The sequence below is a fragment of the Pholcus phalangioides genome, unplaced genomic scaffold (genome assembly GCF_987345545.1).
Source record: "Pholcus phalangioides strain wild (caught in Gottingen) unplaced genomic scaffold, Ppha-v1.0 ptg000004l_1, whole genome shotgun sequence".
NCBI lineage: Eukaryota > Metazoa > Arthropoda > Arachnida > Araneae > Pholcidae > Pholcus > Pholcus phalangioides.
The window spans coordinates 2654662-2672199 of NW_028301597.1; the positions used below are offsets into that span (position 1 = coordinate 2654662).

General features: G+C 35.9%; 2 protein-coding genes across 4 annotated transcripts in view; one reads left to right on the plus strand and one right to left on the minus strand.

Annotated features, from left to right (window-relative positions):
- LOC149086418 (serine/threonine-protein kinase BRSK2-like) overlaps positions 1 to 10601 on the plus strand; it is a 77394-nt gene extending 66793 nt beyond the window's left edge. For 2 of the 3 annotated variants that reach the window (XM_089255526.1, XM_089255527.1), the window contains exon 18: positions 693 to 10601. In XM_089255526.1, coding sequence (XP_089111652.1) covers positions 693 to 1072 — 380 coding nt within the window. In that variant the 3' untranslated portion in view covers positions 1073 to 10601. The remainder of the gene's footprint in view (positions 1 to 692) is intronic. The other variant, XR_016195809.1, reaches the window with a different exon arrangement.
- A 3290-nt stretch (positions 10602 to 13891) lies between these two features.
- The window catches only part of LOC149086419 (uncharacterized), a 45583-nt gene continuing 41936 nt past the window's right edge, over positions 13892 to 17538 (minus strand). Inside the window, exon 14 of the mRNA XM_089255528.1 lies at positions 13892 to 16652. Coding sequence (XP_089111654.1) covers positions 16645 to 16652 — 8 coding nt within the window. The 3' untranslated portion in view covers positions 13892 to 16644. The remainder of the gene's footprint in view (positions 16653 to 17538) is intronic.

The window sequence follows — 17538 nt, forward strand, 5'->3', positions numbered from 1 at the left end:
GAGGGGGGGGGGGGGAGCTTTGCAATGTGACCCCCTGTGCCTCCGCTGTCATCTAACAAATAAAACTAAAACTATGTTATAATTCTTCGAGTGAAATTGGTTGTTGGTTTTAAACCGGTGTGCAGCATGAAAATAAGAAATATATGGTATGTTACCCCCTTTTTTGTTCATTTCCATGCTGCAGACCGATGTAAATTTTGTGCGCCATATACCGTTCAATGTATTTCTAGGTTTTCCGCATAATTTCAGCAATTTCTTTTTTGTTGTGCCGAATACGAATATACAGTAGTAGAAACTAGCGGGCGATAGAATATTTTGCGGCAGATAAACCATAAACCAACTACGGTGCGCAATTTTCTTTGTTTTTTGTAGGTGGCAGTAGGTGCTCTAGTGAAAGTTATGATACACGTATTACATTTTTTTCAACCTTTTTATACTTGCGGACCAGTGAAATAAGTGAAAATTTTCGCTCACCAACAGAAATAGGAGAAACTGGGAAAATCCAAGTTTTACCTTATTCTATGTTGAAAAATAGCACGCAGTTAACATGACTTTTGGCACATATTTCTGGCATTCATTTACTTTCATTTTTTGGTATTTATAATAAAAGTACTTTATGCAGGCAGCAATTTGTTTTTGCCATTCAATCATTAGAAATAACTTTTTTTTTTCTGTAATTTCCGATGCTTTAGGTCCCATTCGTCGGTTCAAACGCATCTGTGAACACATCCAAGCCCAGATCCTTGGTCGCCGTCCTAACCACTCACCCCGTATTAGCCGCAGGCCCACAGCCGAACTCAGCGAAAGTTCGTCCTGCGGTTCGGAGAGCATGTCACCAACACCCTCGAGACATCAAGTGTCCGACGACATGGCAGTCGCGATGGCGACGAGCGCTGCCGCGGCGGCCGTCATGTCCCGCTGTAAATCTGACCAGGACGCCACTGCCGACATCTTCGAAAGAGAGGCCAAGATGGTGACCACATCTCACAGGAGGGACCGGGAGGACATCCGACCTTTGCTCAACGGCCGGCGAATGAGCTACGATCTCAAAACCTCCAAAGACAAGCTCTGATTAATGCTGCCGTGATAGCACATTTAAAAGCGGATACACAATAAGGAGAATTTGATTTAACGAAAATCTTATTATAGAAGTAAAAGAATAATTATTATCATAATTGGCGAGACTGGCTGTAAAACAAGCTCTAAGAAAGAAAAATCTCTTCTGTTCTTTTTTTTTCAAATACTTGCCTCTGGATGCCGAAACTATACTGCCCTGTTTCGCTATGTCAAATGGCGTCGAGACAGATTTCTTTGATGATCAGTGAGAAACAAAGTCGCTCTCCAGCTTTATTGCATCCCTCCGAGTAGAGGAAAACAACTATAATGGTTTCTAGATAGTTATTTCCACCATAAGTAAAGATGATGTTGGAAGTTTAAGTTATCTCTGAATCATTTGTGTCGATTGGGATGTTTAGCTGTCTTCCTAGAATGGCCAGTCCGATACCCACTCATTGAATAAGAAGTCTTCTCTAATTATTGAAAATGAAACGGGGGGGGGAAAAAGGTTCATTCTCAACTGTCGAGCACAATTTTCGCCTTATTGTGTTCCTTCTGACCCGTTCACTACACTACTATCCACAAATATTGCAGATGAATGTGGATGAGTGCGAAGCAAAAAGGATAGGAGTCATGCTCATGTACGGGTCCTTGTGAAGAGTCAAATGATTGATTTCCCCAGTGTCATTGAATGAGTGTAAGTGCAATTGTCCCCATGAAGCAAGCAGTTCGGAAAGATGAAAAATCACGAGAAGAATCGAAAATGGAAACACTATCCATGATTGAAAGAACATAATGTTTGTATGATAAATATTTTGTGACGTCCGTGTCAGAGCGACAAGAAATGCATTTACCATGAATGCTGTATTTTCCAATTCTTAGTTTATGATGCTCCATTGTTAGTATGTTCGACTTCACGTTTATCTTTTTCTGTTACGAATCCCCTCACCCCAAAATTCTATTCATGGATCCTCGAACTCATTATATTTGTGTTTTTCTTAGATTAATATGAACTGTTCTGTGTTGTCCCAAATTCTGGTGTGGAACGTTAATCATGACGTTGGTATATTTGTTGTATTAGCGTTATATTTAGCTTGCATCAACGTTGTTTCTCGATTACTACTGTAATATTCAGCTTTGCTGAACACAGTTAAGTTTGCCAACATCCTCTTTCACCCACCCACCCACTTCCTCCAGCTTCCTAATCCTCGTCGACCTTTTACCACAATACTCGTTAATCGTTCTCAAACCAAACCAATGACAGATAAGGTTCAGAGCACATCGATACATATAAAGTATATAAAAAAATTCATATGCGTTTCATAACAGTCATCCTGTAATTGAATATTCAATTCAATTCCATTAAAAATGAAAGAAACCACATTTCAACTACATATCTCTTCTCCTCCTCCTCCTAACCAGATCATGGCCCGCCGCTCGGTTTCAATAAAGAGATATAAGCAGCAGCTACATGACTGACAAGTAACCTACCCCAACATGAAAGTCGATATCATATTGTACCATATACCTCATCTCAATGGGAACTAGAATATACGAATGACCAATACATGGACCAATGCTTACTATAGCTGTTCTTATATGTGCATATTACCCACGGCCGTATAACAAGGGTTGTCTCATAAGGCGCTGGAGTCGGTACCAGCTGACGTTACGCATGACGCAATTCCCCCTGCAGAACTGAGTGCACCTGATTTGCTACCTTTAGTTACCTTGCTGTACATTGCCTATTTTACTGGATTCTTTCCAAATTATTTATCTTTTCGATTATTTTCATTGGTATCTGTAATTGGCTTGCTTCGTTCAGCCATTTAACATTTAAAATAAGAAGTTTTGCATTTGCTTATGCGGTAACTTGCACTAAGAAAATTTTTCTCAGATCTATTTCAATTCTGTTGAATCACGTACGTTAGTTAACTTTCATTGGGTTGATTGAAAGCCAACTCGAAACAGATAATTTCAATTCCCTTCTGAACTTTCTAATAATTTTAATTACCTTTTTGTTTTCATTTGACCAATTCCAATGAAAAACTAATAGCTAATAAATGAAAAAAATGTATAGCTTTTAAAGCCTTGGATTCGTTGTTACCAATACAACTGCAACATAAAAACACAGGGAAAGCAAATATAAGAGAACGAAAGATCACGCACTTAAAACAGTAAAATAAGCGACTGAAATTTAACTTTGTTCTGTTCGAAGCAGTACGATTTGGAAGCTGATGTCTGCGAGAAAAAAGTGGCTGGGCCGTGACATCACACAGCCCACTGCAAGACCCCGCCCACTGAGCCAAGAATGCAAGTGTAAACATCAAGAGATGCAGCCCTTACTATATAGTCCTGCATATAACCTCTCCGCTTGGGCCCTTGAAATATTTAAGGGATGGGCTGAAAATCAAGTAATAAAGTAATATGGGGAAGAAACCATGGCAAGTGATTAGCGAGGGGCACAAAGACCTGTGAAAAAATACAGATAAGATGCATTTAAGTAAAGTGTGACTACTTTTAGAATCCCACATATTACCAATAGAATTCCCACAAGGAGGAGAGGCTGGCATATATCTAGCTTATGAGTCGAGAGATCCACCCTTATTAATAAAATTTTTGTGACAATAATTTGTGACAATAATAAAGTGTCTTGCTCCTGGAAGTGGACGCCCTGGTTATACAACAATAAAATATGACCCAAAAGAGGGACATGGCCGAAAAAAATGTGAAAAACACTGGGCTAGAAGAGAAGATTGGTGCAACAAATTCTATCTTGAAATTGTGTCGGAAATCGTTTGTGGTTTTACTATCTACATTCGAAGAATAGAAGTCTATTTCAATAGTCCTTTCAGCAATGAACAGAAAAAATCGAAGCCCCCCCCCCCCCTATGTTGTTACATTTGAGAGCTCAAACATAAAAAGTCCATACTTTTTCTATTCGACGTTGAATATGCACTTTGTTTCTCATTAACAATCTGTTTTCACTTCCTCGATTAAAGTAAAATCATCACTGCGCATGGTTCAAAGCGAATTCAGCCATCTATAGCGAGTGGTGCTCGCGGTGTTAATATTTCGATCACTTGATCGAAGATCGCTTTGTTCAACTTATGTATCAATTACTGGCGAGAGTAACCTTTTTTCTTCATTAGCACGTGTTAATCTTTATTTATTAATTGCAAGCAAAAAATTTTCCAATGCCAAAAATGTTGAGACAGTGGGTGCGTTGGCCCGTTTTATTTTCATATTCCAGTACTCTTAGAGATGTCAATAAAGACATATAATATGACATGATATCGATTTTTAAGTTGGGGTAACATACTTGCAAGTCATTTTATTTTTCCTTCTCATGATACTCGTAACGAAACTAATCCTTTCGTAAAAATTGTGCAAATAGTTTTCAAGTGAGTCTCTACTTGAGGTCAGAAATACAAAAAATAAATACATTTAAAAGAATATTTTCAATTATAATTAAAATTATGTGATTCACAATGCAGTAAAAAAAATTGATTTCGTCTAAACGTTCATCTGGCAGCAAAAAATAACCTCAATAGTTTTCGCTTCTAATTATTAAAAACGCGATACGCGATCTGATATGAAACCGAAAAGTTGAGCTCGTAACCTTTTTCTGTCATACGTTGATCATTTTCCCAGTTTTACGCTGTTGATATTTTTGAATTTGGAATATTATTCCATTAAGTTCCGTGTGTGTGTGCGTGATTACTGTTTTGCCGCTAAGTTCTAGCGTCACGAGAAGCCCTAATTGCAAAAAAAACAACGAAAACTGAACAAACTACGGCTTGAGGGAGGAAAAAGGCCGAACAGAGCAGTGTCAGCGCTTCGCTTATTCTTCCAGTAGAATTGTCGAAATAAAATTTAAAAAATACTGTATGAAAAAATACTATACACAATGCTGTCCCAAATTGTTTGCACTGATGTATATCTCTGCAACCATTGGCTTCAGAAACCACATACTTTTGGTTACAAAAAGTTTTCAAATGACGTGCGCTTACTGGAAATGTCTTAAATTTGTTTGAGGGGTCGTATACATAAAATAATTATCGTTTTATACAGTCCCTGTGACTAAAAGTTTCAGTTACAGAAATGTAGATCCCGCCCGGTAAAAAAAAATCATATTTTTAAATGCAATATTTATTAAAACAATATATAAAGTTACTGTTTTGTGAACTTCATTGTGCTGGCAAGTTAGCCGAAAAGTTGCCATTTTCAGGGTCTGTACACAAATAGAACGAACTCAAATATTTCATTTTTTATTCACAACAAAAAATAAATTACATTTTTTGACAATTATTTTGACAATTGCAGAATTTTCACGGCTTTTAATCTAATTTGCGTTTAGCAATTCGTGAACCGCACCCTCGATCATTGGCGATAAATACTGAAAACTTAAAAAGTCAAATATCTCCGTAAACATTGCATTTAAAAAGATGCTTTTTTTTAAATGACTTCTCGGAGCGGCATTTACATTTCCTTAATTGGAAGTTTTAGCACGCAGGGTCTACAAAAAAAAAGTTAATTTTTCTATTTTTTTCATGTATGCGAACCCTTGGTTAATTTCAGACATTTTGAGTAATCGCATGTGATTTGAAACCATTTTGTAATCAAAAGCATGTTTCTAAAGTCAACGTTTGCAGAGATATCCACTGTGCAAACAATTTGAGACAGTCTGTATACATGTACAGGGTGGACAGTACCGACCGCCCAATGATTACACACGTGATTCCTTATGAAAAACTAATAGAAAAGTGTTTTTTGTTGGTTGTACGATCGGACGAATATTTCGGGAGTTATAACGTTTTGAAGTTTTGTCACATGTCACTTTTGTGAGGGTCAGTTACGTGCTAAACACCCAATGCGCGATCGTTTCTTTTTAACTGGTCATTCTAATCAGGCCAGATGTTGATCAACAGGGCAATATTTTTTGAGCAATTTTAAAATTTCATCGAAACTGTTACGCGTAAATTTAATAATACTCAATGAAGAATGCAAAAATGGTAATTTGACGAAGGTGGCTGGTAAAAACTGTTAAATAATAATAACGATTGAATCAGAAACTTTAAAGCGAACTAATTATTTTATGAATTCACGTATTCAAAATAATTAGTGGTTTCGGATTTTTTTTATTGATTATTTCATCCAGTCACATTTCATACCGAATGCTGCATGTTGCAATGAAGATTTTTCATTTCTTGTGGCAACAATTGATTTTTATCGAGCTGAAATTTTGTCCATCATATGAACACATGGTTTTTTGCCTTGATAAACTTTCCTTTTTTACGAGAAATATTTTAAGGACTTCGATATTCATTTCAGCCTACATGATTCGCGCAGAACTTGGTCATTTTTCCACATGAAGTTTCATTCTGGAGCGTTTTTATAAAGGGTTGGTTACCCCGGGCCCCTCTTAGCAGAGACGGACTTCAGGCTCTCGCTGTCCTAGGCTGTCCTCTTCTTTCAGATGCTCTTGAATTTCGTACTCAATTTTTCTTCCCCGAAAAATCATGCTTCCTCCTTTAGTTCTTGATTTTCGAAATGGAAGCTATCTTTTTACAGTTTGTTCTTCTAAATAAGGTTTTTGAATATTGTTTCATATTCACACTCATAACATAGATAAGATGACGTAAAAATATTGAACTGCATTTGTTAGACTTCGTCTTGCCAATTTATAACAGCGATCGATTCTATTCAAAAAGGTTATCGTGTTAAAAAGGTAATTGTGTTGTAGAATTACAATCAAAAAATCTTGATACAACATGCAAATCAGTGTCTCCAAAAATCGGAAATATCACGATGGAATGATCCAGGGAGAGTAGAAGCTACGGAAATAACTTAGGATCCTATGGGTTGACTTAAGTTGGGGACGATGGGAGAAAATACTTCTGAGGCAGGGGCCGATACAACAATAAGTTTGGAAACTTGCGTAAATCCTTGAAAACTTCTCGATTGGAACTGGAAAAAAATCTCAAAATTGTTAGTGTTAAGTTATTCATTCAAACAAAACAAACATACGTTGAGCAATTCCAATCAAAGGGGAAAAAAAATTATTTTTGGGTACCATGATCGCGTAAAAATTTGAAAAGTGCAACGGAAAAAAACTGATTTCCTTTCTCGATTTTCTTAGGGCTAATAGAATTTGTTCAGCTTCAAAAATATCAAGTTATTATACAGGGTGGGCAAAAAGTCCGTAGAAACTTTAAAAACTCATAAAAAGTGGAAAAATAGCTGAAATAAAAAATGGTTTGCAGGATTAGCATCGCTAGGTCACGGGATTTTTTTTAAGACAGGAAAAAAAAATAACTTAAATACAGCCTATAGGTGGCGCTGACGTACACAAGTCAAAGAAAAGATACGCAAATAACGAACAGAATGCCTCCAAATTGTTTATTACAGCATTATGTGTTCCACATGACCACCACCACAGGGTATAACACATTGCAGGCGAATCACAAATCCAGCAACGGCAGAACTGATTATGGATTAGGAGCGCAAGTTCTTCTGTCTCATTTCCACCGAAGTCGCTCGTACCAGCACCACCTATCGGCTGTTTTTGAGGGGTTATTTTCCTGTCAAAAACATTTCTGTGACCTAGTGATGCTAACCCTGCAAACCATTTTTTATTTCGGTTTTTTTCCGGTTTTTATTCATTTTTAAAGTTTTTACGGACTTTTTTGCCCACCCTGTATGTTTGGTGCACGTTCTGCGGATTTATCAAGATTATGAAGTAACGTAATCAATTTTTAAAGCGTTATAACTCCGTAATTTCATTGGACAAATCAAAAAACTGGAAACATTTTTCCGTATTCGTTTTTCCACAAGGAATAGTGCGTAATTTTCGGGCGGTCGATAGTATCCACCCTGTATATTGAGTTGTTTCTTTTCAAGTGAATTTTGTTTAAATGTTGAATTCACTCAGAATTAATTTCAATTATTCTTATAATTTTCCTTTTCTTATCAACCAAATGCTTTACTTGTTTTAACAGGAAACAGAAAAAAATAAAATTTTTCGTCAATCTCTGCTGGAAGAATGACGTGCAGCAGCGTTTAAAAAAATCCTACTTCCTTAATAACAGCACATGCAGCGAAGCACCATTTTATCGAGTGCTTTGCGGACAAAAAAATCGTAGTACCGTATAACTAAAATCATCAATCATCTGTACATAAACCATGGTTATACGGAATCAACGCGCTCTTCTTCATATATACACACATATATATATATATTGTATAATAACTATGTGGAGAAGCTGTAATGAGATGCAAGAAATCGAAATGGCAATTGAAATCGCGTATCGAAGATCGAAAAAAAAAAATCACATTTATAGTCGGAAAAAAACAAACAGGTTATCGTAACTAACTTGTATAGCTAAACTATTAGTATAAAATATAAATATATATACGACATATAGCATGGTCTGGATCATTATAACTTCCATTTCCTTGTTCGGGGGAAATCGCTCTTTATTTTTGATGTGGTAGACATTAGATCGAAGAAGACTCAAACCAAAAAAAAACCCGAGGATTGTGAAGTTATATCTATACTGGTGGACACTGGAGATGGAAACTTACTTATTTTTCTTCTTAAAAAACCCCATTTGTAAATAATATAAATGCTGTGGGCGTTCGTTTTTCCGCGGATTATATTCCTCGCACTGTTATATTATATGTGTGTGTGTCGCTGCATCATCATGCGTGTATCTGTGTGTGTGCGCAAGCGCGCTCTTTTTACATACGATAGCAATAGCCGTTCAAACGCAATAAGCTCTTGCGAAGTCGATATCAAAAAAAATAGTAATAATTTCACAATCCTCCACGTTAGCCTTGCAATCGTAAATGTAGTAAAATAGAAAAAACAAAGAGTAATGTTTTATTATTGAAACAAGAAAAAAGTAATCGCATAAATCGAGAGCCAGGTGAATAGCGGTCCTGCTGATTGTACGCTGCGATTACGCAACCAGTGAAAAAAATTATTGGTTTTTTTTCAGATTATTATAAAAGTGTGACAGTTTTATATCGTTTAGGGAATTTACAAAAAAACAATTCCTACTTTTCCGAAGAACAGGTAATTTTGGAAGTCATCATTAATCCGTATTTTTGCTCTTTTGAGTCCAAGGCGCATCGGGATATTAAAATTGTTAATTTTTCGAAAACCAAATGTCTTTTGAAAAACGAATCCTCTATTTCATTTTAATAAAATCTCAGCGTTTTCAGAAAAATTAAATTTCGAAGAGATTAACATTTTTGTGAGGGTGACGAACGCTTCTTCGTTAATGGATACTGCTCGAGAAAGAATTTCACGTTGTTGGGGAAAAATAAGTGTACGAACGAAATCCAACCCCATTTAATCAATGGAAAAACTCCATACCCGGGCAGAGTACTAACTGCACATATCAGAAACGTTGAAGTGAAATGTGGAACGATGCTTAAATAAATGCAAAGGATTATATGTTGTTGAAAACTACATACTGAAATGTATATACTTGTTTTGAGTTTGTAAATGTGTATACTGAAGTAAGCGATGAAATGATGTACAGTAATACCAACCTAGTTCTTTTGCCGGACACGCGGTCCTAAGTTTTGCTCACTGGAGCCAACTATATCTGATTCTAAGGATTAAAGTTTATATCGAATGGTTAGAGACACTAAAGATAGCTACACACTAATCTGACGTGCCGTTGTGAATTCTACGGCGTAGAAATGAATCAGAATTTACCATGTTACTGATGTGACGTGGTCCCATGTCACGTCAGAGTAGTTTGTAGCCGCCTTAACACTTCAGCAAATTAAGGGGAATCTGAAGTAACGAAAACCGATGGTACTCAGTTACCCAGTGCACGACTTTTTTTCTGGGAGTGGGGACCAAACCGGTAGGACGATAAAGCTTAACAACATTGCAGTACTTGCAAGGGGTCCATAAGATTCCCTTCGGCGACGGCCAAAATCTGGTCGCATATCAAGATTTTCTCCTTAAGAGATAACAGAAATGAATTTTCAAAACACCAGGACCAAGTGTTAAGATATCAAAAAAACTTCCATTGATATCTGTAAACGTTTCAGAAGCTGAACTCTTTGAACTCATTTATAAATAGGAATGTTGTCCTCGAACAGCTTCAGTCAACATCGAAAAAACAGCCTAAGAAATTAAAGGTTCAAGTCCATTTAAATCGAAAGGCACAAATCATACTAAAAATTTTTTTTTTTATGAGTGCCACTGCGGGATTCAAGGGTACAAAACTTTTCTTTTAAAAAAAAAAAAGACTGTATTGATATAAAAACCAGTTGGGAGATGTGTCCCGAAAAGATCTTTCAATAATTCAGAAGCAATCTCTGCGCCTGTTATTTAGCCTTCTGTTATAAAGTGCAATCAAGTATCTGTGCTGTTCATGCGTAAAATACATTTTAAAGTGTTGTAATCGAGTGCAATATGCAGCGTCATTATGTTTATCTTTTTCTTTTGCGAGTGCTGCGCTCACGAAACTCTATTATGTTTGTTACCATACAAATAAAGTGATGACGATGGTATTATATACATATTTGTGTGTTCATTCATTTCGACTTCTTTAAACGGCGACAGCTGGGAAAAATAATGCATAGTTCATTCCCCTCCCCCCGGGTTCCCACCGTGGAGCTTATATTATTGTAGGGAGAGGAGCCGCCGCGATGGAACATTGAATATAAGGATATCACGTGACGTGTTTAATAACAGTGTATGCCAGACAATTCCCCTACTGAAATAGTTCAATCTCTAAAGATTGCAATAAATAATTGTTTTCTAAAAATTAGTAAAATATAGAGAACATCTAAAGATAAAAAAGGATACAAAATTAACTCTCATTAATTCTGGAGTAATAATCACTAATATATTTGGAAAAATAGTCTCTTTCTTCCCCATTGCCCTTTAAACTCCTATGGATGCCGTAAGATAATTAACGGAAATTGCGCTAACATTAAACACGTCACGTGATCTTTCGACGAATGATGTTAAGGACTCAGAACTGCCAAGGCGAAGACTGCTGGCGTCATTTTCCCTCCAGTAATATAAGCTCGATTATTCCCCGCAAAATCAGCTTGATCATTTCCCTGACCAACACACTCCGGAAGAAAAAAAATTCAATTCAAAATATTAAACTTCTAAGTTCCCAACTTCTGTTTTCCAAGTTTCGATTTTTCACTCTTCGCAGAACTTTTCCATGACTTTTGCCAAATATTTAACATTTGCCATACCTATTTTTGCTTCCCAGACTTTCTAGGTCGCTGGGGACCCTATGGCAGCACTGAAATATCAGACAACACTAGCTACACACTCAGACTGTTAGGTGCACTCACTTTGTTCTAGATTCTGCCACGAAAGCTGGGCTGGAAGAGATCTCGGCAACGGGATAAGTCCAGAGGCGGAGCCCCTGACGTTTTCATTCATTTATGGGGACCCTATAATGATTAGTCATCACACAGATATGAGGGGAAAAAATTAAAATAACCCATCACAAGCCGGTATTCAAATATCATGCATTAGACCAGTGTTCAACCTTTTTTACAGTTACGAGCCGATGATAATAGTTGAACAATTTCGCGGACCGGCAGGAATGTGGGAAGATAATTTACGAGAAAAAAAAATAGTTTCGGACCGACAAAAAATTAATTGGGACAAATAATTTTCGGACAGGTAAATAAATTAATGGCGAAAAAAAAAAACTGCGAACAAGCAAAAAAATAAATGGAAGAAATAATTTGCAGAATAAATATAATTTACGAAGTTTCTGACGGCAAAAGACTAATAAAAATTAAAGGTATAGGGGTGATTAATTCCCTCACTGCATTACTGGGAACCATTGATCCTAGAGAGAGAGGCATACTTCAAATTAGAAAAATTATTCAAATGTGTAGAACTCAAATACGTCATTCATGCTACAAGGGGGTTGTAAAGTTATTGAAATTTTGTAAAAAAAAACCAATCCTCAAAAACCCAATTATAAAATTGTTGCTCTGTTTCTCCTAAAGCCATTAAAAAAGCTTCCATGTTTTTAAATGAAATATTTGATTTCAAAAATCGGAGAAAAGTTGGGAAAGAACAGCAAAAACTAATGGACACAGATTCTTTCCCTTATTTATGCTATTTTCTCCCAACTCTCTATTTTTTAATTCAAATATCTCAACGAATATTGCATTTAGAAACGTGGAAGATTTTTTGTTGGCATCAAGAGAGACAGAACTACTTTCTAATTTGGTTTTTGAAGAAAAGGTGCAAGTAAACTGAAGAGCCAAAAAAACTGGTACAGGCATGCGTATGCAAATAAAGTGGCTCCAGGAAAACACTTCTGACTTTAGACACTTCCGCTGGCCACCTAAATCCCCAGGAACCAATCAGAGTACGGCGCTGCGGTCGGCAACGCCTATATAACACAACAAGTGTCTGGCATAGTTGTTAGATCGGTTACTGCCGCTGCAATGGCAGGTTATCGAGATTTAAGTGAGTTTGAACGTGGTGTTATAGTCGGCGCACGAGAGATGGGACATAGCATCTCCGAGGTAGCGATGAAATTTGGATTTTCACGTACGACCATTTCACGAGTGTACCGTGAATATCGGGAATCCGGTAAAAAATTAAATCTACGGACATCGCTGTGGCCGGAAAAAGATCATGCAAGAACGGGACCAACGACGACTGACGAGAATCATTAAACGTGACAGAAGTGCAACCCTTCCGCAAATTGCTACAGATTTCAATGCTGGGCCATCAACAAGTGTCACCGTGCGAACCATTCAACAAACATAATCGATATGGGCTTTCGGAGCCGGAGGCCCACTCGTGTACCCTTGATGACTGCACGACAGCTTTGCGCATCGCCTGGGCCCGACAACACCGACCGACATTGGACTGTTGAGGACTGGAAACACGTTGCCTGGTCTGACGAGTCTCGGTTCCAATTGCTTCGAGCTGATGGACGTGTACGGGTATGGAGACAACCTCATGAATCCATGGACCCTACATGTCCACAGGGGACTGTTGAAGCTGGTGGAGGCTCTGTGATGGTACGGGGCGTGTGCAGTTGGCGTGATATGGGACCCCTGATACGTCTCTGACAGGTACGTAAGCATCCTGTCTGATCACCTGCACCCATTCATGTACATTCCGACGGACTTGGACAATTTCAGCAGGACAATGCGACACCCCACACGTCCAGAATTGCTACAAAGTGGCTCCAGGAACACTCTTCTGACTTTAGACACTTCCGCTGGCCACCAAAATCCCCAGACATGAACATTATTGAACATATCTGGGATGCCTTGTAACGTGCTGTTCAGAAGAGATCCCACCCCCTCTTATTCCTACGGATTTATGGACAGCCCTGCAGGATTCATGGTGTCAATTACCTCCAGCACTAATTCAGACATTAGTCAAGTCCATGCCACGGCATGTTGCGGCAATTCTGCGGGCTCGCGGGGGCCCTACACAATATTAGGCAGGTCTACCAGTTTTTTTGGCTCTTCAGTGTATAAAAAATATATTTTTTAATTTTAATAACAATACAACTCCCTTGCAACATCAGATACTTGAGTGCTACTCGTTATTTGGATAATTTTCCTAATTGCCATTTTCTAGATTGGTCAAAATGTTTCACAGACGGGAAGAAATCCTCATGGACCAGCGGGTGAAGAACCCCTATATTACTACTATTTACACTAGTCAAGTTAGTAGTAACTAAATAGCCAAACTAAAAATTTGAGGGATGGCAGTGAAAACTTGCGCAGTGTTTTACATGGCAATCATATCTTGTCATGTTAAAGAATGTGAAGTACACACCAGAAAGTTTTTCTTAACGATAATTTATTTATGAACTCAACTGAATGAAATCATTGCAAACAATACAGAAATTTGGATGATTTCAAATCAAGTTAAGCAATGATTATGTACATGGAAGATGCATATTTAAAAAAATTTAATATAAAAATGAAACAAAAAGCACTTGTTTACAAAATAGTATCCGTTAAAACTATTAAAGAACTAACCATTGACATAACTTCTCTCCTCTCTCTAAAGAAAACCCAGTGGGTACATACACAATATTTTTTTTAAAACTACCTAAATTTCTTTACTGAGAGAGGGAGAAAATGGAAAAAATATTTTTTTTAGAAAGCAGGTGAATTTATCATATCATAAAAACAATATGATTAATCTTGATAAAAAGCTTTTGCAAGAAAATATTGTAAACGTTTCTCAATAAATAAAGACTACTACCACAGCATTATACATGTGCCTTGTAAAGATTCCTCAGGAGAATTTTTGACGTATTGGCACATGCCGGAAAGTGTTGAGTATGCATATGAGCGCCCTTTCATGTTTATGATGTCAGAATTATATGTGTTTTGTATCTGAGAAGTGCTGAAATCTGGGGGGTCTCCCATATTAGAATTGAAAGATGCAGATGTCTGAATTTCTGTGTTCATGTAAATATAATAAATTAGGATGATCTCCCATCACTATAAATGTTTACTTGATATGGGAACTGGTAAATAAATAGATGAATAATGTATGGAGAAGCAAAGAATTCAGTATTAGAAAAGTATAATAATTTTGAACAAAATAAATTTATACAACTTTCACAGTAAATGAGGAAATTGTTTTCATTTTAATAACAAATATGTAATAATGAAAAATTTATTTTAACCTTTCTGAGAATGATGGTAGTTTGGCTGCAAGAGAAAACTTCGAAAAAGAATACATCGAATGAGCCAATATTTACTAGGAAAAAACCTATATTATAAAATGCTTCCTGTTCTTATAAATTATGATACATCTGTTTTTGGAAGAAAAAACAACTCATTCTGAAAAATAAAGAAAATGTAAATAAATCAGAACTTAATCACATTTCACACCAGTGTGCATTTGCATATTTTTTCTGTTGATATCAGAACTTCTTGGTGTTCAATTAAGTAATTAAATATTTTTACAGTACTATCAAAAAAAAAATTTTTAATCATACAAACAATTCCCATTAACTAATCATAGGGTACTCCCATTAATCACGATTTCATCCTATGCACACATTCATTTAATATGATGCAATACCTAAACCACAAATCAACAACACCCCAGTGTAACAGTGTTCAGAAACACTTGAAATTATGTGAACATATGCACATTCATAAGTTAAACGCTATACCATCATTTGAATAAATAAAAATATAGCGTATTTCCTGCTGACATGAGTTCATGGTGAGACAACGCAAAAGATAGAGAATGTTACAAAAACAAAACTTACATATTAAAGAAATCTTTAAATGACACTTTTTCCCCTATAGCTAACAAATTAATATGCAGCAATAAGGAACATATTGGTGGTAAAAACTTCATAATACTTCCTCATAATTCAATGTCTTTGAAATAACAGAGAAAAAAATTTGTTCTTTTCACACACACACAAAGTTGAGTTTCTTGTAATAAAATTTCATTCAATGAAATTTTTTTTTTCAAACATTTCCAAATCCGGTATTTTTAAAAATAGGATATCATCCATGGCAGCGTTTCTTAACCTATGGTCCACACACAAGAGGTGGTACATAAAAGCCCCATTTACATGGGAAATGAAAAAGCTGGTATCTTTCACTATACAATAGAGAAAAATCTCACAGGGTCATGAAAAAAGATAATGAAACTGCAAAAATCCTTCTCCCCTTTCTTCCCTACTAGGAGAAAATAGATCCAAGCTGTTTCATATTCACCAAACCACCCTCACTCAAACCTCAATCTTGCACATGTAAACGGGCATAAAGTTGGAACAGGCAATCAGCAAACTTTGAACTTTAACTCTAACTTGAAATGAAAATAATTTCATAGTATGTCTCAAATATTAGTAATCCCTGCATATAGGTTCAAATGAAAGATTTAAGTTAGTTGTCCAGCAAACTGTTTCCTACATTTTATTGTGGTCCTTGGATTCAGAAAGGTTGAGAAACGCTGATCTATGGCATTCGATGCTCTGATTTTCCAAAGGTAATCAATGATAAAATTTGGTCCATGCCTGCACTTTCAACACACAAAATAAAACTAATTATTCAAATATTCAAACAATAAACAAATTTTTTCACACACGCATCACAAAATTAAGTCAACAAGATATATGGGTGGGGTGGAAAGTAAGTAGATTTTTTGAATTTCTTGGAATGCAGTTTGCAAAACAAAAACATAATCAACACATAAAAATCACAAAACTAGTAAGACATTGTAATGTGCAGGGTAAAATTAACAGTTTTTAAAAACTGCCACTGAATTTACATAGAATAATACACAATAATTGAGTTAATTCATTTTTTCATGTACCTCTTTCTTTATAATCACAACTCCCAAAATGGTTTGCACTAGTGTCTGCGTGTAAGAGAGAATACCTAAGATATTTCAAGCAAATTATTCATTGCTTGGACTCCATATATTGTGGGTTTCTCTTGCAAAGACAGTGATATACCATGTAACTCACTGAAAACAGTAACACACAAAGACACGGTAACACAGAAGTGTAACTTTTGGTTGATGACATCACATATCGATTATTTTGCAGAACAAATCTCAATTCACTAGGTACCTAAAAAAAACATGATTTTCTGTAAGTATAATGTAATTGTAGGCATGAAATTTCATTATTTAAAATATATGTTCCAGCGTTATGATAATAAAGCATGAATTTATATGAGGTTTGAATGATTTGCATAAGAACCATAGGTTAGTGGTTGTGCTTCCTGGGAAAACACCCATGTTCAATTATTTAACCGATTTGAAATTTGTAGCTTTATTTTTGTTAATAATATTACTTACTTAAATGGTTAAAAGCACAAAGTACATTTTGTTAGGCATTGCAAAAATTTAAACAATATGATAAGAGCTCTTAAAAAATTTCCACACACTGTACATGGGTGCATTTTTAAAGTTATTCACTCATTTTTTTACTTTTTTTTTTTTTTTTACTTTTAGGCGAAAAAATGTAAACACACAAAATTTCATAACACATCAGCATTTAAACACTCTGAAGTAGATACAAATAAATGAAACTCAAAAATTGAAAACAATTTAATTTTTACAAATACGAGGTACATAATTGAATTTTCAACATTTTAATGAATATATAGATAATAATGAACATAATCTTCAGTTCCTATAAAGTAAAATGACCATTTCCACAATATCCTTCAAATCTGTTTGTATAATCTATGAATTGGAATTTGTGGTACATATATGGAAACATGTTTGGTGGTTCCATGAGAAACCATGGCACTGCAAAAAAGTGAAAATATTTGCATCTAACTTTTTTTCAAACTTAAGAATTAATATCAATCTAATAAACAACCAAGAGATTCAAGTAGAAAAACAAACCAGGAAAAAAGGTGTTTAACCCCTTGGCATACAGGCTTACAGCAACAAATTTGGAGGATCTCTATTTGAAGTATTGACAATAATTCTGAAAAAACTGGTTT